This window comes from Chlorocebus sabaeus, chromosome 7 (assembly GCF_047675955.1).
Source record: "Chlorocebus sabaeus isolate Y175 chromosome 7, mChlSab1.0.hap1, whole genome shotgun sequence".
Taxonomy (NCBI): Eukaryota; Metazoa; Chordata; class Mammalia; order Primates; family Cercopithecidae; genus Chlorocebus; species Chlorocebus sabaeus.
The window spans coordinates 73,290,040-73,314,077 of NC_132910.1; the positions used below are offsets into that span (position 1 = coordinate 73,290,040).

Consider the following 24,038-nt stretch of genomic DNA (forward strand, 5'->3'; position numbering starts at 1 on the left):
GTAACTGCTGTTGATTAAGGATCACTATAACTATCAAGCCTTAGAGCTGTCTTCAGTTTACTGAATACTGTATTCAATAAAATCCCAAATAGAAAATGTTGATAATCTTATAATTACCTGTTTTAATGAGAAGCCTTTTTGGCAGTGTGTGATCAATAGGTGATTTGGGTTAGACTATTTTATGATTTTTTTTTTTGGTTTTATGAACATTTAATGGATGCTTGATAAGAGACATATATAGCAAAGTGGTTAGAGTACCACCTTGGAAGCCAGACTGCCTTGGTTTGAAACCTGCCCCTGCCACTTAGTTGCTCTGTGACTGAACGGGTTTTAACTGTATGTTTTAACTGTATTGCAGTTTCCTTGGTGTAAGATGGAGATTATAATAGTAACCTTCTGAAGAGGGTTGTTCTGAGAAATAACTGAGTTAATTCATGAAAAATGCCTAGAGCAATATCTGACCCTTAATAAATTATTTGTTGTTAGTGGTTCTTTATTTTTTGCTAGTTATTTGTTGTTGATGGTTCTTTATTTTTTTGCTAGTTCACTGTTGTGAGCACTGAAAAAGTTAAAATTTTAACTTTCTGGCCAGGTGCGGTGGTTCACGCCTGTAATTCCAGCACTTTGGGGGGCCAAGGCAGGTGGATCACAAGGTCAGGAGTTCAAGACCAGTCTGGCCAAGATGGTGAAACCCCATTTCTACTAAAAATACAAAAATTAGCCGGGTGTGGTGGCAGGCGCCTGTAATCCCATCTACTTGGGAGGCTGAGGCAGAGAATTGCTTTAACCCAGGAGTCGGAGGTTGCAGTGAGCGGACATCCTACCAGTGTACTCCAGCCTGGGCAACAGAACGAGACTCCATCTCAAAAAAAAAAAAATTTTTTTTAAACTTTCTTTGAAAGTCTGTGTATAGACTCACATTGATGCCCAGAATCCGTAAAAATGATAATTTTGACAATATTAAATAAAAATTTCTACACAGAAAAAAGTAATATACTGTCATGCATCACTTAATGACAGGGATGCATTCTGAGAAATGGGTCATTAGGCAATTTGTTGTTGTGCAAATATCATAGACTATAATTATACAAACCTAGATGATGGTACAGCCTACTACACACCTAGACTATATGGGATAGCCTTTGCTCCTAGGCTACAAACCTGTACAGCATATTACTATCCTGAAGCCAGTGGGCAATTGTAATACAATGGTGTTTGTTTATTTCAGCATAGAAAAGATACAGTGAAAATATGATATAATCTTATGGGTTCACTGTTGTATACGTTGCCTATAGTTCACTTAACTGTAATTATGTGGCACATGACTGTATTGTAAACAGAACAGTAAAGCACATGACAAAAGGCTAATTTTCTAAAATATAAAGATCTCATTCTTATCACTAAGAAAAAAGCCAATACCAAATAGAAAAAATGGTTAAATGATATAAACAGGTTGTTCACAGAAAAATACATACACACGTACAAAAATGTTTTCTTATAATTAAAGAAATGTAAATTAAAATGAGATTTCCATTCTCACTAGATTGAAAGACCAAAACTTTTGAATAGTGTACATTGTTGGTGAAGATGTGAGAAAACAGATACTCTAATATGGCATTGATGGGAGTCAAATTGGTGCAACCTCTTTGAGTAACAATGTGGCAATATGTGTCAAAATTTAGAAGGTGATGCTCTTTTATCTAGTAGTTCCATATTTAGGAATTCATTCTAGAGAAAGTCATAGATGCTCAAAGACATGATGAGTCTGAGAACATTCTTTGCAGCACTATTTATAAAAAGAAAATCGTGGAAACAACACAAATTACTGATCATTAGAGGACTAATAAACTAGTGTACAATGATATAGATGCATACTAGGAAATATTTTAGATGAAGTATATCTGTAAGGGATATGGAATGATCACCGAAGTACACTGATAAAGTATAGGATGATATCTATTTGTGTGTTTAAAAAAGGATAAATATGTATGTACTTATATAGGCCTAAATGATTTACGTAAAGATAGATAAGAAACAATTAAGAGAGCCTCTGGGAAAGGGATCCAGTATACTGGAACACAGGACTTACTTTGTATTGAATAGTCTCTTGGGCTTTCAAAGTTTTTATTCTGTGTAAGTATGGCTCTTTTAGTTAAAACATTCAATGATAGTTTGATATACTTTAAAAAGAAGACTTAACTATTGAGCTTATTGTTTCCACAGTATAGTTAGAAGCTTGGGACACTTTAATCTGTCTTAGCTTTTTTTCCTGATGGACACTTTAATCTGTCTTAGCTTTTTTCCTGAATCATATTTAGGTGTTTTCCTGTTAAAGGTGTTCATTTTCAGAATTTTTTTGAACATTCTTTTGCTATGGATTATTAAAGTCCTCTAAAAATGTGAAATTCCAAATGCTTAGTTTCAGATCTTTGCTTTTCAAGATCTTTTTGCCTTTGTAGTCTTTTTTGTACTGTATTTTAAATTGATCTGCCATTCTAATCATAGATGTGATAGAAGATAGAAATTGAAAAATTCTGTAATTTTTAATTTTTTTCATTAATTGTGGAAAGTCTTTTTGGCATTTAGAGCTCTCCAGAGAATTAAATCTTAACAAACATTGGTTATTAGAGTACTCCGAAGGATAATTTAGTGTTAAGAATTTGAAGGTAGAAGTTAGGTAGATGGGTTAAAAATCTGGCTTTTTCCTTAGTAAGTATGTAAGTGACTTTTCTTCATCCTTTAGGACAGAAATAATATCTTACCTTAGAGAACTTAAGGATTAAATAAGATAATACATGAAACATGCTTATCAAGTGTTTCATATGTTTTAAGTGTTCTTTTATTTCCTGTGTCAACACCCTTTCTCCACCTTTCCTCATCTAAGTGAGGATGACTGGGAAGGCACAGAAAAGGGAATAAACTTTTCTGCTTTCCAGAGGAGGTTAAGACTTTTAAGGGCTTCACAGCACTGGTGTCCATTGCGTCAACATTTCTTGCTGTTAGCAAAAAGCCTCTAGTTTCCTTCCAGGTAGATGTCTATCCTGACTCCTGTAAAAAACTGCAGGGTGCCAGGCGTGGTGGCTCAAGCCTGTAATTCCAGCACTTTGGGAGGCCGAGACGGGCGGATCACGAGGTCAGGAGATCGAGACCATCCTGGCTAACACGGTGAAACGCCCTCTCTACTAAAAAAATACAAAAAAAACTAGCCGGGCGAGGTGGCGGGCGCCTGTTGTCCCAGCTACTCGGGAGGCTGAGGCAGGAGAATGGCATAAACCCGGGAGGCAGAGCTTGCAGTGAGCTGAGATCCGGCCACTGCACTCCAGCCCGGCGACAGAGCGAGACTCCGTCTCAAAAAAAAAAAAAAAAAACAAAAAAAACTGCAGGGAAGGTTGTTGAAGGTAGACAACTTTTTTGTCTTTAGTTTCTTTGAGTACCTAGACTTTACTTTTGATGGTATCAGTCACATAAAGATCCTGTTACAGATCCTTTGTGTGTGTGTGTGTGTGTATATGTGTGTGTGTAGTAGGTTTTTCTAGGGAATATTTTGTGTAAGGGATATCGTGTCTAGGTATCAGTTTGCTGGTTCAGTAAATAAGCAGTGATATAAATATTTCAGGCTACTGTTTTTCTTTGCTACCCATGTGAATGTTCCTTGGCACTTCCTCAAACACCCTATGTATAACTTTCTGAAGTTTCAATATACTGTTTACTGCTCCTTAGGTATGAATAGTGCTTCATTTCCACCATCTGTTTGATATACTGTGCTATGTGGTTTTATGTCTTGTCACCAGACTCCCTCATCAGATTAAGAAGGGAATTAATGATCCATGGTTAAAATAAGTGGACGTGCTTCGTTATAATATTGATAATAAAAGTAGCCCTTTGTCTTGTACTATATAGTTACAAAACATTTTTACCTACATTTAAGGACGTATGTAAAAAGCATTCACCACAATCCTAATAGACATGACCAGTTTTGGTATTAATGTGCAAAATAGCTAGCAGTTATAGCAACAGTAATAGTAATAGTGGTTGTAGTTATCAGCAGTCATTTTTATATACGTAAGAAGTAACCCTGTTACACTTTCTGTAGGGCATTCACCCATATCATTCTCTGAGCTATACCAGTGGAGACACTGCCACTGATTCTCCAGTGCATGTTGGACGTGCTGGGATGCCAGTAAAGGAGAGTCCAAGGAAGGAGAGCCTACTCAGCTACCTGACTGGAAGCTTCCCAAGCCTGCACAACCTCCTGGAAGGCACTCCTCAGAGAAGCAGTGCTGCTGTGAAAAGCAGCTCCCTAACAAGAACAGGTACATACTCTAGATTTGATAATTACATTTTTATATTTATGGGGGAATTGAAATGAAACAGGACTTCAGTTAGATGTATACTTTGGTAGTACAACTAATCTCTCATATCTTATCTTTGAGAAAAAATTTTAGGAATCCATTGTTCTGTAACTTTTCGGAGTCTTCATGCCCTTAGTTTGCATTTTTAAATTGCAGCACTGACTAATGTCAATGTAGGCGTTTGGTGTGGGGTGCTGTCTCGACCAGCAACACAGAATTTCCCCCATTATGATAAAAATAAGCTATTTATTAATGCATTAATATCCAAATACCAACATTATGCAGTGAGAATTTAAAACCATCTGCAAACATACATTTTAACTTGGTTCTTCAAACATAGTTACATAAATTACAATTTTTTTTTTTTCAGGAAATACAGTGGCCACTGATATGTTATCTGAACATCCCTTGCTATCTGAGCCATCATCTGTGAGTTTCTATAATTGGATGTCAAATGCTGTGGGTAATCGAGGAAGTGTGGTACAAGAATCTCCCGTTACAAAATCAGGACACAATAGTCTTCCCACAGGTATTGCATTATCACATTATTTTGCTTAACTGTCTAAGGGGAATGTATTCCAAAATCTTATTTTTCAGAAGATGGGTTAAAAATCTCAAACAAGTACTGTTTGGTTGAAATTGGTCCATTTATATTTATAAATATCTTTGATAACATTGTAATTGAGAGAGTAGTAAGCAGTTACTCAGTGTTCTTGTTGAAAGGCAAATATGTCAAATATGAGATTGTATATAAAGAGTTTAAAGCTTCCTTTTAATGTGACTGGTTTAAGTGGTAAATGAGAAAATGCAAAGTGTAATTACAACATTACATACTTGACATTACAGAAGATAGCTTTAGTTTATCTAGATCCCTTTGAGACATTATAACTATCATTCTAAACTTTTAGTTACTTATTTGTTATATTTAATTAAATCTAAAAGAGTATGCATATGTAAGGATAGATAAGGATGATGTGTTCTGAAGAGTTAATTTCATTTTTCACTAATAAATCATGTCTGTAAAATAACCTAAAGATATGCATTTTTTTTTTCTTTTCAATTTAAACAGTCTTGAAATGGTACTGCTCTACAGGCTTCAAAAGTTTACTCTGCTGTATACTTTTATGTGTTTCTATTTTCCAATTATTTACATTTTATTCTTAAAAATTTATTCAATTAGGTGTTGCACCCAATCTTCCTACAATACCCTCGGCCTCAGATTTCAACACTGTCTTGTCTAGTGACCAAAATACTTTGGATGGGACACATTCTCAGCATAGCACCAGTCAGGATGATGTGGCAGGTGTAGAAGAAGCAAACCAAGGGTTTCCTGCTGTTCAGCTTGCTGATGCACAGGTGAGCCAGCCTGTTTTTTCCTAATTATAATAAAACCTCCTTAGGCATTGCTTAGCAACTGGAACCATCCAGTAGTATGCACCTTGGAATTCTAGTGAGGATATTCTGTGCCTATCTTCCTACAGTCTTCATGCAAAATGGGAGGAGCCTTTAAAAAGTACATGGCTTAATTATAAATGCAAATTAAGTATCTATATGTAATCATTAAATAGAAGAGTCTCATATAGTAACCTTTTTGTTATTTGTAACAAATTGGCTAAGCAACATGAATAGATAATCATACCCTTTGGTTTTTAGTGCTATCTTAAGACTATATTGAGCGAGCAGTGGGGAAGCATTGATGATTTTAGAGCAGAGGAATAAAGTAACTAAAACTATAGATATAGAAATATTATGTGAGTAGCAAATGTATTAAATTGATTGAAATAGAGAAACTAGTGTTGAAAAGATGAATTATTGAAATAGTTCACCCAGTGGTAATGAGACTCTAGGCTTAGATGTTTATGGCTTTGAAAAGGTAAATGAGGATATGGTGAAGGTCTTATTTAACTGATTAAATATGGAGAATAAAGAGTGAAATCCTTTAAAACATACTGTTTGGTTTGAGCGGCCAGCAGGCAAGTGTGAGAGTGGGACGTGGGTCAGAGGAGGCATCATTTTTTCAGGATAAAGGTGTCTTGAGCATATTTACATACAGCTGTCCCTCAGTATCCAAGGGATTGGTTTCTAGACCAACCCCCTACCCACCCTCTGATCCGCCACCCAGGATACCAAAATCTGTGGTATGTCCAAGTCCCTTATACAGAATGGCAGATATTTGCATACAACATACATACATCCTTCCATATACTTTAAATCTTCTCTAGATTACTTATAATACCTAATGCAATGTAAATACTACGTCAATAATTGTTATACTGTATTGGGTTTTTATTTGTATTCTTTAATGTTACATTGTTATATTTTATTGGTTTTTACTTCCTAATATTTTCAATCTGTGGTTGGTTGAATTCTTGGATGGAGAACCCTTGGATATGGAGGGCCAACTGTACTTGAGAAATTAGGAAGCTCATGATAAAAAACAAAGGAAAGAAGGGTTAGCAGATGGAGCAAAATTAGTAGAAAAATGAGAAGTATTGGAATTTAGAGTCAATTAAAGAGAGAGCTATCTTCCCAAGCACACACAACAAAATGAGGTGACCTAGGACAATCGGAAATATAGGCTTGGCTCTCATTGTGTAAATGGCACTTGTCCATTTAGATAGGGTTTTTTTTAAGCTTTAGGAAAAGATCACTAAGGTAGAATGTGTAGTGAAAGAGGAGGCTGAGAAAAGCACTGGATAGCACCTATATTTTAGGATGTAGGAGGGGGAAAAGGAACCATGTGGCAGAGGATGAGTAGTCAGAGTGATTTTAGTGCTGTAGCATTGAACACATGTAGTTCTTTCCGTTCAGGTTAGTGCTTAGTGTCTGAAATCCAGTTAACTAGAGATTTAACCAGAATAATGTATTTCCATAAGCATATGTGATACTTAAAATGTAAAGGAAGTTCTCTGAAGATAAATGTTAAATGACTATTACAACCAGGTGCTTCCTTTTAAAAATAGGTCAGATATTCATAACATTTATAATGTTTTTATATTAACACAGGAAGTTGAAAACTTTGTGACCTTTTTTTTTTTTTGTAAATGGAAACACAATAGAAATTCATACCTGTTTTGAAAGCAAGAGGTAGAATGATTTAACTAATTCATAATTTTATTTTCCTTGTACTTTCAGACACTCAGGTAGGATCAAGGAATCTGTGTCCTTATTTATTATTAATTTGAAGATGAGTGGCCTATAATAGGTACTAAAAATATTAAATTTTAAGTAAAGTTAGAGTCAATTATATGAGACCATTTTTTGCTTCACATTATGATACTAATATGTACTGAGGTAGGGTAAGAAAAAAAGCTGCATTTTTCTATATGTAATTTCTATAGTAAATGATAAGCTATAATTTGAGCTAATATGAATGTTAATGTCTTTTAGGTTGTTTTCAAGCCTCTTCTGAGTCATACAGGGATCCAGTCACAGGATACAATGCCACTCTGCTACCGAATGTACTTTGGAGAACACCTTTCATTTTCAGGGACTTTGGATTGCCTCAGAGCAGATATTGTGGATTCTGACACAGCCAAAGAGAGAAAAGGCAAAAGAGCAAGAAGGTGTCTTTTGCATTTTTGTGTATAATTTTGTGCAAGAATTATAATACGTTTGTCTTTTAACATTACTTTCTTGTAATCCAAATGAGAAAGTAATTTTAATATGTTTATAAGAAGATAATTACCTTTTAGAAAAAGTAGTGGCCACATTTTCTTATTAATAACTAGTTGTATTTCTCAACAGATTATGAGGCCTATTTTTAGGCATATTTTTGAACCATGTTAGCACATAGATGAGGGTCATATATATTGATATATGCACTTACCCTTTATTTACTTGGCTCTTGTAATAGTGGAATTTTTATGATCTTGAGGGTCTGAGTTGACTCATGTCAGGTAGTATTTTTGTATTAGAAACAGGGCGGAAGTCACATTGAGAGTCTAGTCATCAGAAACAAATAGAAATGTAGCATAGTGAAAGTTAAGAACTGTCTTTTGCTGTTATTTTATATTATCATGGATGGTTCTTCAGTTTCTTTAGTGTTTACATAGGAAATAGTATAACACTCACAGGATTTGAGTAATATTTTGGGTACTTGGAATTTTACTTTGAGGTGGGCCTTAAACGAATAGAAATAGTAGAATATGGAGATAAATGGCATTCATGACAAGAGGTTTCTGTAGTATTGTTTCTTTCATCCTTTTTGTGTTTTTGCAAGGTGGTAAAGTACTTATGTCTGATATATAGCTAAGTAAAATATATTTTTCATTTGAAATATTTCTATTTAAATTTTAAATAATTTAACAAAAGTTCTTGCTTTTCACAATAGTCTTGTACCATAACAATGACTGTACAAGCTGAAACTGCAAAGCAATTTTAATAATCAGTGGAAAAAATTACTTTTGTGACCTTGACAGTATTTGTCGGAACATTAAAAATGTTCTTACTATTTATTATAAATGTATAGGAAAATGAAAAATAAAAGTAAAACTAATATTTAGTACGTTGGAATTTAAAATGTTAGAAACACTGACAATTAAACTATTTTATTTATTTGTAAAAACTTATCAAAGGGTAGTTTGAACGGTCCTGTCCTTCTTATGATATAACATATAATACGGAAAAAGCAGCTTTTGTGTGCCTTGGCAAAATGTCGAACTCCTTTGTATGTATGGATCAGTTTTCAACATTTTATGCTTTACACTTTCAATGTCATGAAATAATCTTTGATTCTCTTTACTATGAAGTTTTTTGTCAGCATCACTTCTTCTGGGATATCTTCATCCTTTCTGTCATGGCCACTTTCCTCTTTATGTCAATAATTTTGCCTCCACTGAGTTTTTCTGGGTATCAATACTTCCATGGTCAGCTGTTTCTTCCATAACACCATTCAATTGATTTTCCCTACCAGTATCTTCATTTTTAGTTTCTTTGCTGCATCTTCATTTTTGTTGTCCAGTTCCCTCATTTGATTATTCATTTTTGTAAAATGTTATGGGGATTTATTACAGAGAGACAGACAAGGAGGCAGCACAAGTAACTACATGCTATGCTTTGTGTGCATGAACTGAACAACAGGTATGCTTCAACTAATCACTATCACTGACACATTTTGAAGTGATGTGATTAGTCAGTGATCACAATGCACATCTGTTGTTTTGTACTGACTTGTGGACTGCAGAACTAGCCATAAGTTTGTACTTTATGCAGTTTTCACAGTAAGTCTTAGTTACAAATTTGTATCACATTATTGGGAGACTTGTTATTTAAGTAAAGCACAGTAACTGAAATTTTAAAATATTGGAATCATCAAATCCAGACCCCAAACATTAATACCTACACATACTATCTATTTAGGGTTAAAATATCTGAGCTAAACTTGTATTTCTATTTGCAAGAGCCAGGTTTCATACAAATATATCCATTTATATATAAATATGTTTATATATATACACATACAGTATATACGTTTCATATATATAACTAGGTTATATATAATTCGATTATATATAGTTTATATGTAACAGGTTATATATAGAGATATAGATTATATAAATAAAATTATAGCTATAGCCTATGTATTGGCCTAGTAAATCCCATATAATACTGCCACAGACTAGATGTTCATTTGAGCACACAAGTCTTTTGAGTGAGAGCTTCTTTGAGTGATTCTGTGAACTTCATTGCCTTTGGTCTAGCTGAACTTGACATTCCTTTAAATTTTTCTGCTACCATGCCAGCTCCAAATGCTCCACATTCTTACAATTAACTTATGATTAATTTTTATTTCTCAGATCTCCTGTAATTCCATCTTAAGCTCTTATTTATTTGGAGACCTTCACCACAATATACTTTTCCCAGCCATTAATTTCAGTATTGTCTGGGTTTTTTGTTTGTTTTCATAGCAGATTGTTCATTCTGCTAACTGTTGCATATTAGTTTGGGGTTGCAGTTTCTTGTATGAATATGTATAACCCTTCTACTACTTTGTAAAGCCAGGGCAGTTATTAAATATTTAGCATAGAATCTGGCATGTAGTAAGACCTCGGAAGTAGTAGTTTCTTTGTCTCTTTGCTGTCTCTAGTAAAAGTTGCTGCACATATCGGGGACTTATGTTTTACAGTTTTAATTGTAACTTTGGCTCTGCAGTGCCCATGTCAGGCTTTTACTTGTCAGGCAAATTATTATTATGGTATAGCCATTTTCTTTTTCTCTTTTATTTGAATCTCCCCTCTTTAAGATTTTCTTACTACTCTTACATGTTTTAGATTCTTGTTTTTGCAATTGTGGATTATTTTCATCTCTTTTTGGTCTCCTCTCTTCTATCTGTTCTAATTCTGAAAATCAAGTGTTTCCTTCTCTGACCATATGCTTAGTTGGCATTGATTGTACACTTCCTGTAAGTTTGTGCATTTATATGAATTATACTACAATGAGGCATTTTTCTTATTAATTAATACTAGTATTCATTAAGGAATTACTGCTCTGTAGTTATAATCTTTAAGTTAAATGCAGAATATCAAAGCAGCATCTGATTTTTTTCTTTTTGTTACGGAAAAAACTCCCATGTCTGCACATTCATAGTATGCATGGAAGAAGAGGGAAAAAATACCTTTTTACAGTTTTGTTTCCAGATTTATTGTTATTATTGGTAGTTGGTTTATAGAAATTTGAGACATTTTTGACTTTCTACATTAAAATTTACTATAATAGTCTTACATGAAAATCTTTAGATGAGCAGGAGGATTTGCCAATATAATTTTTATATCAGATTTTAAGATTTTGTGTGTATGTGTATTTCTAACTTTTGTTTCAATTGCTTTTCCTCTCTGCTTTCAACTTAGCATGAGGGTTTCCTATCTAATATCAAATAAAATTATGTTACATATGAATAAATTAGATATCTGATTATAGAAGGTGAGGGGATGGTTAAGTGAGGTATCCTAACTGATCTATAATTAATTCTAAATTCCAATACTCTATGGCATACCATCAAATGACAACAAAAGTTGTTTTATCGCTTCAGGAAATCATTTCTTGACATAAGAAGACTGATTTTGACTTGTTAGTTTTAGAATAAGATTAAGTAGTAGAAAGACTTAAGGCCCACCTTCGAACTCATAAAAAGCCTGGTCTAGTGAAAAAGCATATTTTACTGCTTTGCTTGCTTAAAATTATTTAAGACTCATATTTTACCTTGGAGATGATTTTGCTTATAAATTAATAAAGATGTATGTTTCTGGAAAAATGGAAGAAACACCTTGTCCTTTTTTTATTTCACATTTTTAGGCAAGGCCATGTGAATCTTCCTCCACTTGAGTTCAAACCGGCATTAATGTTGGGAACCTTTAGCATCAGTGCTGTTGTAATGGAAAAGTCTGTGTGCACCCCTCAGAACTCTACCAGTGCCCTTTCTTTTCATGATCTCAGCAAGCGGTATTATAACACCTTTCACTGCAACTTTACTATTTCCTGTCAGTCAATAAGCCAGCATGTAGATATGGCTTTGGTTCGTCTTATTCATCAGTTTAGCACAATGATAGATGACATCAAAGCAACACAGACTGATATTAAACTTAGCAGATATACAGCTGGATCTGCTTCCCCAACACCTACCTTCAAAACCAGAAAACATCGGGACTTTCGTTCATCTGACTTTAGCCGCAGTTCTAGAGGAAGTCTTAATGGTGGCAATAGAGTAAATAATGCAAAGAACAAACGGACCAACAATGAGAATAACAAAAAGGAATCTCGAAACAAGAATTCATTAGGAAGATCTGAAAGAAGAACATCAAAAGTGTCTAGGAAAGGTTCAAAAGATGTGGTGGATCACATGACTATTCATATGGATGACTCTGATTCAATTACAGTGTCAGAACAAAGTGAGCCTTCAGCTGAGTGCTGGCAGAATATGTATAAATTGCTGAACTTCTATTCACTTATCTCTGATCCAACAGGAATATTGGAAAAGTCTTCAGAAACATTTGGACCAGCAGGTAACAGACATTTTTATGTTTTAAAAATTTCTGTTTAGAATAACAATAATACCAAAGAAGCAGAAGACTTTTCATCATGTTTTCTTCATGTTGTAAGTGGATAATTGAAATGGAGAGAAATTGTCTGTCAACAGGCAATAAAATAGTAATGGAATTCAGATATCCTGCCACCATATTTCCCATCCTTTTAAACTCTTACATGCTATGTTCTTAAAGGGATTTAGACAGACCTGATTTAAAATATCTGGCTCTATTATTCACTTTCAGTAGGAACTTGGAAAAATGTTGAAGAAATTTTTAATTATTTTGTTGGGGAATAAGAGAAAGAGGACTGGTTGTGAGTGTGAAGGAAAGAAAGGAAAGACAATGTTTGGAATGTTCTTCCATTTTTCAGTCTTCCTATCTAAAATTGTATATTTTAATTTACTTATAAAGGAGTTCGGAGCCCTACAGAGCCAACATGTAAAGTTGTGTTTGAGAATGAACAAGACAACAGCAGTTTGACTAAGACACAGAGGAAACGTAGCCTGGTAACTTCTGAACCTCAGCATGTTACTCTAATAGTGTTTGGGATTGGCATGGTGAACCGCACACACCTAGAGGCAGATATTGGTGGACTAACAATGGAATCAGAACTGAAGAGGATCCATGGCAGTTTTACTCTTAAAGAAAAAATGAAAGGTATGAATGATTTTTCTAATAAAGTGCTATGTACACATAATAATTAGTGCTACTTTTCTGAAGGAAACCACTGCCATGTCTCCAAAATTCCTACTTGGCAAATTTTTTTTTTTTTCCAGAAAAATTGGACTTCCCAAATTCTGAGATACCAAGAACTTTGTTGTAATTGAGTATCAGTGAATTGAGGCAGCTTGATGTCTAAATATTTTAGCACATAAATATTGAGCCAATATACCTATCCTCAGTGACATTTATTCTTTATCTTTTAATATCAACTACTAAGATGTCTCTAAAGGCAGAAAATTTTACCAAAATAATGAAATTTATGAAAAATTTGCTTTTGTTACTACCATTGAAATCTTATAATCTAATACTAAGTATCTCTATAAAAAGAAATCCCTTTAGTTGATACAACATTTCCTAGATTAGTGAAAACATACCATTTATCTTGAGAATGATTACACAAGGTGTGATATTTTATCAAATCCAGGAGCCCATCAGTTTTAAGATGCACTATTATTTTATGTATCACAAAGAAAATACCATTGCCAGATATGGTCAGATACCATTGATTATAAACTGCATCCCACTTTCAGAGATGCTAAAATAAAAAAGCAAATGTTTCTTAGACTTGGTGGATACAACAATACAGTTACAGGGATTCTTTTGGCAGCAATGGTTATATAAAACCAGTGTGTTTTTTTTTTTTCTGGTTGTGAAAATAACCTGACAGATTATATTACATGAGAAAAGGAAGTTATCGATCACATGTGTTTTTATTGTTAACTTTATGATTGAGAAATTTGTAAGGTCTAATCAAAACTTACTTTGAACTTACTTTTTGTTACATATCCTTTTTTACCTATTTTGTTTTTTACCCTGAACATTTATTATTTACTCAAAAACTAATTTTAAATTTGAGGATTATGTACTTGGGGTTGACATGGTGAACCATACACACGGTTCTCTAAAAAAATTAGATGGACTGACTGTAAAGAAAATTATCTGCAGAAATTAGATGGACTGACTGCAAATTGCTGAGATAAATACAAACACACCAGCCTTCCTTGGAAACATCACAAAGGATATAAACAATACAGAAACATTCAGATGTCTAAGTTGATTTAAAAAAAAAAAAAATTGTCAGTTTTTTCATCTGTTTAGCCAAAGTTAAGAATGGCCATACTCATTTTTGGAGCGAATTAGAGAAATGGACATTTTTATTCACTTTTAAATTGATATAAATAGGTTTAACCTTCCTGAAGGTTAATTTAATAGCTTTTATCAGTAGCCAGTTTATCTTTTGACTCAGCAATTAGAGGTCTGCAAACCTAGGTAGAAGAAATGATCACAATTGTGTGAAAAGTAATCTGTACAAAGAAGCAGCCAAGTGTCTGGCATTAAAGAATTGGTTATTTTTATAAACAAATATATGCCAGTTTACAATTTACCCATTAAAATTATACTGCAGAATTTATTAATACAAACAATAATGCTAAGTGAAAAAAGTAGGCAAAATTGTTTATGTGATTTCATTTTTTAAGTAATTAAAATATTTAAACCCTCCATTAAAATCATAGGAATTATATGGACCAAGAGTGCTGGTTTATGTGGTTTCTTTTTCCTACTTTTTAAAATTTTCCAACTTTTCTGCAGTAAGTATTATTTCTGAGATTTAAAATGCCATTAGGCTATGTCATGCCAGTAGACTAATGCAGGAATAGCATATCGAAGTGTATACTGTGCATTATTGCAATTTTGACATTTAATATGTATGTATGTATTAAATGCAGAGAAATAAAAAACTAAGGAAATTTTTTAAAAAGTAGCTCTGAAATGGTTGAACCAAATTTACCATAACTTTAAAATTATCTTTTGCTACTGAATATATTATGAATAAAATGTAATTTTAATATGAAATTCAGGTATCTTATATCTAGAATTCAAATAAATATTTTTTTCTTATATTTAAGATGTTCTACATCAAAAGATGACTGAGACTTGTGCTACTGCTCATATTGGTGGGGTTAATATTGTGCTGCTTGAAGGGATTACACCAAATATACAGTAAGTATGTCAGTTTTTATTTTCTTACACTTATAGTTTTAGACAAAACTTGAAATTCTTTGGATAAACATGCTGAACTTTGAGGTTTGTATATACAGTCTCAGTTCCCAGATACTAAGAATTCTGACTGTCATTGAGAATATCACCAAATAAAATATTTTAGAAAAATACTTTTTGTCTTCCTAAAATTCGTAGTATATACCTTCATTCCTAACTTCCATTCAGCAGAGCAGTTTCATGTTAACTATAAAACAGCCTTTGATAATTTAGGTCAGATTTTCAGAATTTGCTGTTTCTTAATATTATGGGTAGCTAATGTTGTGCTACTGTTATCCTGTAACACATCCAATATGACTAATAGAGGATTTGGTTTGGCGTTATAAAAATTAAGTATTAGTTCTAGATTGACTAAGAAGTATGATATGTTACAGCTCTAATAATACTTTAAAAATCTGAATAATGTGCTAGCTACTTTGGGGAATATTTCCTGAAATGGATGTTTATTAATAGACCATAGCTTTCTCCAGTGAGTTTTGGCCAAAATCAGCAACCTCAGACAGGGCCCATTCTCAAGACTTCCTGGAGACTGTCTCAGGTTTGGTTTGGATCTATAAGTGTAGAACCAAAGACTATATATTTCATAATAGCTGCCTACTATCCAGATCACATTTCCTGAGAAGTCTTTTCAAGAAAGGCAGGAAATTCTGGTGGTTGTGAGAGATGAGATCTTTTTTTGTTCATTCAATATAGGAGAAGGGCTTATGATTATGTATTAATTACAATATTATTAAGTGCCTACTGTGGGCCAGGAGCCTCACCTGTATTATTTTATTTAAGCCTCACTGCAATTTTGGGAACAGGTGGTTTTATCCACCTTTACAGAACAATAGATTGAAGTTCAGAAAGATCAACATAGTGCCTAAAATACTTAATATAGTCAGTAAGAAGAGATGCCTGAATCTATACTCTTTCCACCTTATGATCCTTCTACTGAAAGTCATAGACCATGGATTCCATGATTCTTTCATTTACTCTAAATTTGAATTACCATGGGTATGTTACCTTCAGAAAGTAAACTAAATTTCTTTAGGTGTCCCATGAGTTTTATTTACTCTATCCTCCTGGATCTCTTCTCTTCATTATTTATTATCTCTAAAGAGAAGGACTTCCAATAGTCTTTAACCTTGTAAAACATAATGTTTATAAAACAGATTTTTGATAAAATATTATATTGCTGATATTTCTTGCTCTTTTTTTCCCCAAGTGAAGATCCCTTAACTGTTTTATTTGAAAAATAAAAGTTATTTATTAGTTACTGCCAAGCTTGTAGTGTATTCTTTGGTATTTCATTTTCAGTTGCAATGAAAAGGACATGGAATAGAAAAAAATAGTTCAAATGGTACTTTAATGGAACATTTTTAGAGTGGGAAATTAGAAAAGCTTTCCAGATGATTGGTCATACTGTAACTAATTTGTGCATGAATGTTTATTTGCCTCCTTTTTGTTTTCCTGCTTTCTCTTGACTCTTCATCTGTAGACTGGAGGATTTTCCTACATCTCCTACAAGTACAGCCAAACAAGAGTTTCTGTATGTCATATTATTCTTTTTCATGGCTTTGTGATTACTGTAGTATTAAATAGTTTTTAAAATATTTAAATTATTTTCATGGCTGTGAATTATTTAGTTATTGTTTTGTAGCTGTAATATAGACCCTTTTATATAATAGATTAAAGCTTACTGGTAATCAAAGAAAACACAGGTAAGGGCTGCTTTTTTGGTAATTCATACCTTGTCTGTTGTTGACAAGTTGTAACACTGTAGTTGTGTGTTGCTTGTGCCTTTTCAGATATGTTACTGTTAAAATTTCTATGATCAAAGTACTTAATTTTTGATATGATAATGGAAGCTTAAAAAATTCACTTTGCAAGAAAGAGTTTTCACTTATTGTAGAAATAATTATTAAAACACTAATAATAAAACATCTGTACATCTTAACCTTATAATTCTGTGTTTAAGATGGGGAGAGTTGACTGCTCTGTTAATAGATTTTAATGGCCTTTACTATATGTAAATGTGTGTTTAACTTCATTCAATAGATGAATGCTATTCACATCTAGAGAGCCATTTGCATGTCAGCACCATCTGGTTGTGTTCTGGCTTATGTTGAAACTGAACTTAAAATACTGGTGTTAAACAATGGTTTTAATTATTACACTGTTAGAAATGATTCAAAATTCAGTAAGTAGTCAGCATTCCAGAGCCTACATTCATGCTGACTAGGCCAATTTCATAAACTACCGCCTCCACCCTCTGGTGATCGTCTCCGAGAAATAGTGTGTTGTGGAAGAAAAAAGTATACTTCTCTAGTAATTGGTTTTGAATTTTATATAATACCTAGATTTTACTGTTTATAAATACTCAAGACCTCTGATAAAGCTACTGTTAGGCTTTTCAAGGTTTATCCGAATAAAAGTTAAATGTGATGAACTGGTTCTTCATATCCTTGAGACTATAAATAATTGGCAAATTTTCTGCAGCCCAGCAGAGATTAATGTATGTAAACTGGCCTGTAATTAATATGAAATAATGTATTTTGTGTATTTTGCCAAATTTACTGATTGTCAAGAATCATTTGCCCATTTGAAGGATCACATTTATATTAGAAGTTATTGCAGCCTAGCTGGGAGGATTGCTTGAGGCCAGGAGTTTGAGACCAGCCTGAGCAATATAATGAGACCCTGTCTCTACAAAAAATTTAAGAACAAATTAGCTGGGCATGGTGGCACGTCTCTGTAGTCCCAGCCACTTGGGGAGACTGAGGCGGGAGGATCACTCGAGCCCAAGAGGTCCAGGCTGTGGTGAGCTATGATGGTGTCACTGCACTCCAGCCTGGGCAACAATGAGACCCCATCTTTAAAAAACAAATATGTATGTGAGGGTGTGTGTATGTGTCAAAGACGACTTCATTATGGCTTCTACATAAATGTCCTATCATATCCTATCTGTGGAATTCCATCGTTGTAGTGGTAGAAGTCATTCTTTTGCTTTACTTCTTTCTGCTCTTTCATTTCACAAATATTTGGCAAGTGTCTGTTATCTTCTAGGAACTGTTCTAGGCATTGGAAAGAACAAAAGAAATCAAGAAAGATAATATCTTAGCTTTATGTCTGTACTAGTAATTAAAAGATACCAATTCTTAACGAAAAGTAATAGCCTTGCTCATTATGAATCAAACTTTTATTGTTTACCACTCATTGAAAATGAAAAGCAGAAAATACAAGTTACACTTCCTCCTTCCTATCAATTTCTTGTAACATAGTGGATGACTGTTATTCTAATTTCTTTGACTCCCTAATTAGATTTTAAGAAGTATAGTGAATATTGTTTTTCTTTTCATATTCAGTGTCTGTATAATGGTTGTACAGATCTCTAAAATAAGGTGGAGAACAAAAGAGTTCTGAATGGGGGTAAAATAAAAAGTGGAATGTTGTGTGTCTGTGTATGTAATATATCTTGTTCATGTTTTTACTTACATGTGAGCATATACTTATTTTCTATAGATTCTTCCTATTAAAGAAATTAAACACTATTCAGTGCAAATAGTATAAAATATATTAATATTTTTAGATAACATTGTTTCTTCAATGTATAATTTAAATACATGAAAATTTTTAAGTCGTTTTAGTTCATTCAATTATGAGGGGGCTTCACAAACTGTGGAAAATGGAATTAAAACATATAAACTTTATTTCCCAACATAAGCTCCATTAAGTTCAGGACACTTTTCTAATCAATGATACCAGCCATTTATTCCATCGCTAATGAACAGAGGGTCCCATGACAGTGCAGTCTTTTTTACGTTAACTGAAGAGAAATGGGTACCCTTTAAATTTTTTTTTTTTTGAAATTAGGAAACAAAAAAAAAAAGTCAGAAGGAGCCAAATTAAGATGTAAAATGGATGCTTACTGACTTCCCATCAAAACTCTTAACAGAATTGCTCTTGTTTGACAAGAGGAATGAGCGAGAGCATTGTTGTGGTGGAGGACTGGTAAAGCTTTCCCGAGCATTTTTCTAGTAAAGCTATGGCTACCTTTCTCAAAACACTCTTATAATAAGCAGATGTTATCATTCTTTGGCCCTCCAGAAAGTCAACAAGCAAAATGCTTTGAGCATCCCAAAAAACTGTTGCCATGACCTTTGCTTTTGACTGGTCCACTTTTATCTGCCACCCATGCTGGAGTGCAGTGGTGCAATCTCAGCTCACTGCAATCTCGGTCTCCTGGGTTCAAGCAGTCCTCCCACCTCAGCCTCCCAAGTAGCAGGGACTAAAGGTACGTGCAACTACACCCAGCTAATTTTTGTATTTTTCTAGAGACGGGGTTCTGGCATGTTGCCCAGGCTGATCTCAAACTCCTGAGCTCAAGGGATCTGCTCACCTCACTTTCTCAAAGTGTTGGGATTACAGGTGTGAGCCACCATGCCCAGCCATGACTGGTCCACTTTTGATTTGACTGGACCATTTCCACTTCTTTGTAGCCATTGCTTTGATTGTACTTTATTTTTGGTATTGTACTGGTAAAGCCATGTTTAATCTCCCATTACAGTTCTTTGAAGAAATGCTTCAGGATCTGGATCTCACTTGTTTAAAATTTCCATTGAAAGCTCTGCCTTTGTTGGGAGTTGATTTGGGAGCAATGGTTTTGGCACCCATCGAGGGGAAAAGTTTGCCCAACTTTGAGTTGTTAGTCAGAATTGTGTAAGCTGAATCAGTTGAAGTTGTCTATGGTGTTGGCTGTTGTTTGTGCTGTTAATTGTTGGTCCTCTTCAATTAGGCACAAAGAAGATAAAATTTTTCCTAGCAAATTGATACTTGGTTTGCCACTGTGGGCTTCATCAACATTGTCTTGTCCCTTTTTGAGTTATCCATTCGTAAACTGCTAATTGCTTTGGGAGATTATCCCCAAAGGCTTTTTGTAAAGCATCAATGATTTTGCTATAATTCCGCCCAAACTTCACCATAAACTTGATGCTTGTTCTTGCTTCAATTTTAGCAGAATTCATACTGTTTTGATAGGGGCTCTGTCAAACTGATGTCTTATCCTTCTTGGTACATTAAAGAAGATCCTGTTCACATGTTTTAACAAGTGAATATGAGTTTATTTTGGTGCAAAATGATTCTGAAATCTACATGTAGTTTATTTATAATACACATTTTCCATGAACTTTTTGAAGACCTCTCAAATTTATAGGTATTTTTCTTGCTCTCAATATTTTTTCAGAATTTCTCTTTACTTGGCTGTTGGCTGTATTTTAATGGTCCTCTTTCTCTATTGATAGAACTGTAGTGAAATGTAGTATTGCCAAGTCCCAAGCCCTCTACAGTGCCCAGAGAGGGCTGAAGACAAACAATGCTGCTGTGTTCAAAGTAGGAGCTATCAGCATCAACATTCCTCAGCACCCTGCCACCTTACATAGCATGATGGTTCGAAGTTCTCACCAACTATCTAAACAAATCTCGGACCTAATCAGACAACCTTCTACAGCGTAAGTTATTTTATTTGTTCACATTCTGTGATTCCATATACTACCTCAGGATATTCTTTGCTGCATTAACAAAAGTTTGAAGGGAGATGATGAGTTACTTCTAAGTGTCAACCATCATGGACAGTGGAGCAAGAGGAGAGTAGCCAATCGTGATCATGTGAAAACGACATTTGATAGCATTAAAGTACAGTGCCATCACTGCAATTGTCAGTGTTCCATATTGCATAAACAAAGCTTAAGAGATCCTAGAGATTTGTGAGTATTATAAGAGGTACTAATAAAAAGCAACTTGATGAATTCCAGGACCATATCAATCCTTGTTTATTTTGAATTCATTGGAAATTTATGACTGCACAGGTTTAAGAACGTATAGTAGTGATCATTTATGTCCCAAGGCAGCATCTGACCATGCCACATAAATATTTTAAAGGGCAGTAAATTTGAGCATTAACCTTTATTCCCTATGTCTATATCCTTTGTTCAGGCATCTTCACTGCTGAGCTTTATTCATGGTCTCCATAAACTGTAACTAATAAAAATACGTGGTGGCAGGCATCTGTAATCCCAACTACTTGGGAGGCTGAGGCAGAATAATCGCTTGAACCCGGGAGGCAGAGGTTGCAGTGAGCCAAGATTGCACCATTGCATTCCAACCTGGGCAACGAGCGAAATTCCATCTTTAAAAAAAAAAAAATACATGTAAAAGTTACAGAGTTGTCTTACGTTTTATTTCCCACATCCTATAAAGTGGGAAAACATTAGTGTGTCTTTTGAAGGTGTCTCAAAGCTGATTTTTCCAGTTGTTCTATCTAAATCTTTAATTCTGCTATAATGTTTAATCATGGCTGAAGTTGACTAAGTAGTAAAAATTTAAATGTTTTTCCTCTGAACAGAAATATGGAATCCAGAATGTATAAATTTTAGTTTTAAAATGCTCCAAGAAACTTTTCCTTATTATATTATCCATAGAGTATAGTAGTTGAAAAATCAGACCCTGGAGTCAGACTGATTGGGTTTAAATCCTAGTTTCAGCACTCTAGCTATGCTTCCTCATTTGCAACGTGGAGACAGTGGTAATTACTTAAAGTGAGATAAATGAGACAAAGCACACAGTGCACTAAGAAGAGTACCTGGCACTCAAATTGTTATTATTATTGTTATTGTTGGAGTTCGTGTTGTCATTCTTAACAGTGGTAGTAGTAGTGGCAATAATATCAATAGTGGTGTGTAATGGTTAAGTCATAGAATTTGGAATCAGACAAATCTGAGTTTAAATCCCAGTTTTGCAATACTGTTAAGAATCACCTTGGCAGTATAACATTCTAGGAGTTTTACATTGTTATTACTTCTTGTCTACTTTTCCATATCATCATTGTTCAACATCTGTTTTAGAAAGTCTGAATATGATCTGATATTGGAAAGAAAACATCTATTCACAGTATATATTTGCTATTTTTCACTGAGAAATCCCATGATTTTCCGCAATAAAATGGTAGCTCCTGTGTTTATTTTTTAATTATTTTTTTTGCTTTCTAGCCCACAGCCTGTAAAAGAAGATATTGCAACCCCACTACCTTCTGAAAAAACCCCAACAAGCGTTAATCAAACTCCTGTTGAAACAAATGAATTTCCTCAGCTACCAGAAGGCTTAGAAAAGAAGCCTATTGTTCTTAAATTCAGTGCCATGTTAGATGGTATTGCCATTGGAGCAGCACTTTTACCGTCTCTGAAAGCAGAATACAAGATGGGAAGAATGAGAAGTCATGGAATGACAGGTAATATTGAATTCTGAATTCACGCTCTTAAAATTTATGATTTCTTTGAGAAATTAGTAATATTTTGATAAAAAGGTAAATTTGGTTTTATAGATATTATAAGTAATTTTGATTATAACATTTAAAGTTCATTAATGATGTTCTTTAGTCAAGTAAAAATATCAATCCCCCACCCCAATACCTTGAATGGCCACAGTGAACTCTTTTGAACTCCATAAAATTATTCAACAATGGAGGCCATTTCTCCAATTTAAACTTAAGTTGAATAAATCAACCCATTTCTACATCTATTAAGTTTTCAATAGACTGAATAACTTGTGGGTTCGTTTAGCTCAAATCAGAAGTCATTTATTTCTTCAAAACAGCTAATTCTATATGGTTTTGTGACCCTTATATTAATATATCCTATCTCAAAATTCCTTGCTTTTAACATTTATGAAATTTATCATATAAACAAAAGCATGTAAATTATACATATACACATTTTAAAGAATAAGTACTGTGAACTCAGCAACCCACAATACAACCTAGGAATTGGCACATTTCCAATACTTTGAAGCCTTCTTTGGCTGGGTGTGGTGGCTCACACCTGTAATCACAGCACTTTGGGAGGCTGACGCGGGTGGATCACCTGAGGTCAAGACTTCAAGACCAGCTTGGAAAACATAGCAAAACCCCATCTCTTGTTAAAAATACAAAAATTAGCTGGGCATGGTGGCAGGAACCTGTAATCCCAGCTACTCAGGAAGCTGTGGCAGGAGAATCGCTTGAATCTGCGAGGCGGAGGTTGCAGTGAGCTGACGGTGTGCCACTACACTCCAGCCTCAGCGACAGAGTGAGACTTCATCTCAAAAAAAAAAAAGGCAGTCTTCATTTTTCATGGAATTACTACTAGCATGAATTTTGTCTTACCCATTCTTTTGCTTGCCCGTATAGTTTTACCATGTATGTATATACTCATAAATGATTTAAAGTTTGCTTTTAGCTGTTTTGAACTTTGTTTATATGGAATCTCACATTTTTTAACTAGGAATTTTTTTATTTGACTAAGAGCTCCTTACATGTTTATATGTATAAAATGCCAGTTGATGGTTCTTTTTTTTTGCTTACTTTACCATTGAGTCATTTGTATTTTTCTTGATTCACAATAATTCTTCATAAATTCTATATATTAACTCTTTGATATTATATGTTTATATGTTGTTACCTAGTTGGAGGCTTATCATTTAACTTTTACTTTTAATCAGCAGACATTCTTCATTTTAATGTAACTGAATTTACCATTATTTTTCCTGTATGTTGTGTATTTTTATGTCCTGAAGAAATGCTTCTCTTCCTAGGATAATAAAGATATTCTGATATATTTTTTCTTGAATGTTCTGAGTTTTGCTATTCATATTTAAGTTTTTAATCTATCTTAATCAATTATTATTGTTCTTACATTTGGCATGGGGTAGTATATAACCAGTATCATTGTATGTAACCAGTGATCTCAGCATCACTTATTAATTTATTCTTTTTTTTAGTGATATATAATCCAAAAATTAGTCACATATTAAGTGTTATTTTTAACGTGGGAGTCTGAGTTTTCTATTCTGCTTCATTGATCTCTTTGCA

General features: G+C 33.9%; 1 protein-coding gene across 10 annotated transcripts in view; it reads left to right on the plus strand.

Annotated features, from left to right (window-relative positions):
• BLTP1 (bridge-like lipid transfer protein family member 1) overlaps nt 1-24,038 on the plus strand; it is a 401,511-nt gene that overhangs the window by 299,154 nt on the left and 78,319 nt on the right. For 9 of the 10 annotated variants that reach the window (XM_073017605.1, XM_037991533.2, XM_007999715.3 and 6 more), the window contains exons 43-52: nt 4,094-4,313; nt 4,723-4,881; nt 5,533-5,708; nt 7,743-7,918; nt 11,646-12,352; nt 12,788-13,033; nt 15,007-15,100; nt 16,638-16,688; nt 20,440-20,646; nt 22,183-22,421. In XM_073017605.1, the coding sequence (XP_072873706.1) occupies nt 4,094-4,313; nt 4,723-4,881; nt 5,533-5,708; nt 7,743-7,918; nt 11,646-12,352; nt 12,788-13,033; nt 15,007-15,100; nt 16,638-16,688; nt 20,440-20,646; nt 22,183-22,421 (2,275 nt within the window). The remainder of the gene's footprint in view (nt 1-4,093; nt 4,314-4,722; nt 4,882-5,532; nt 5,709-7,742; nt 7,919-11,645; nt 12,353-12,787; nt 13,034-15,006; nt 15,101-16,637; nt 16,689-20,439; nt 20,647-22,182; nt 22,422-24,038) is intronic. The other variant, XM_073017607.1, reaches the window with a different exon arrangement.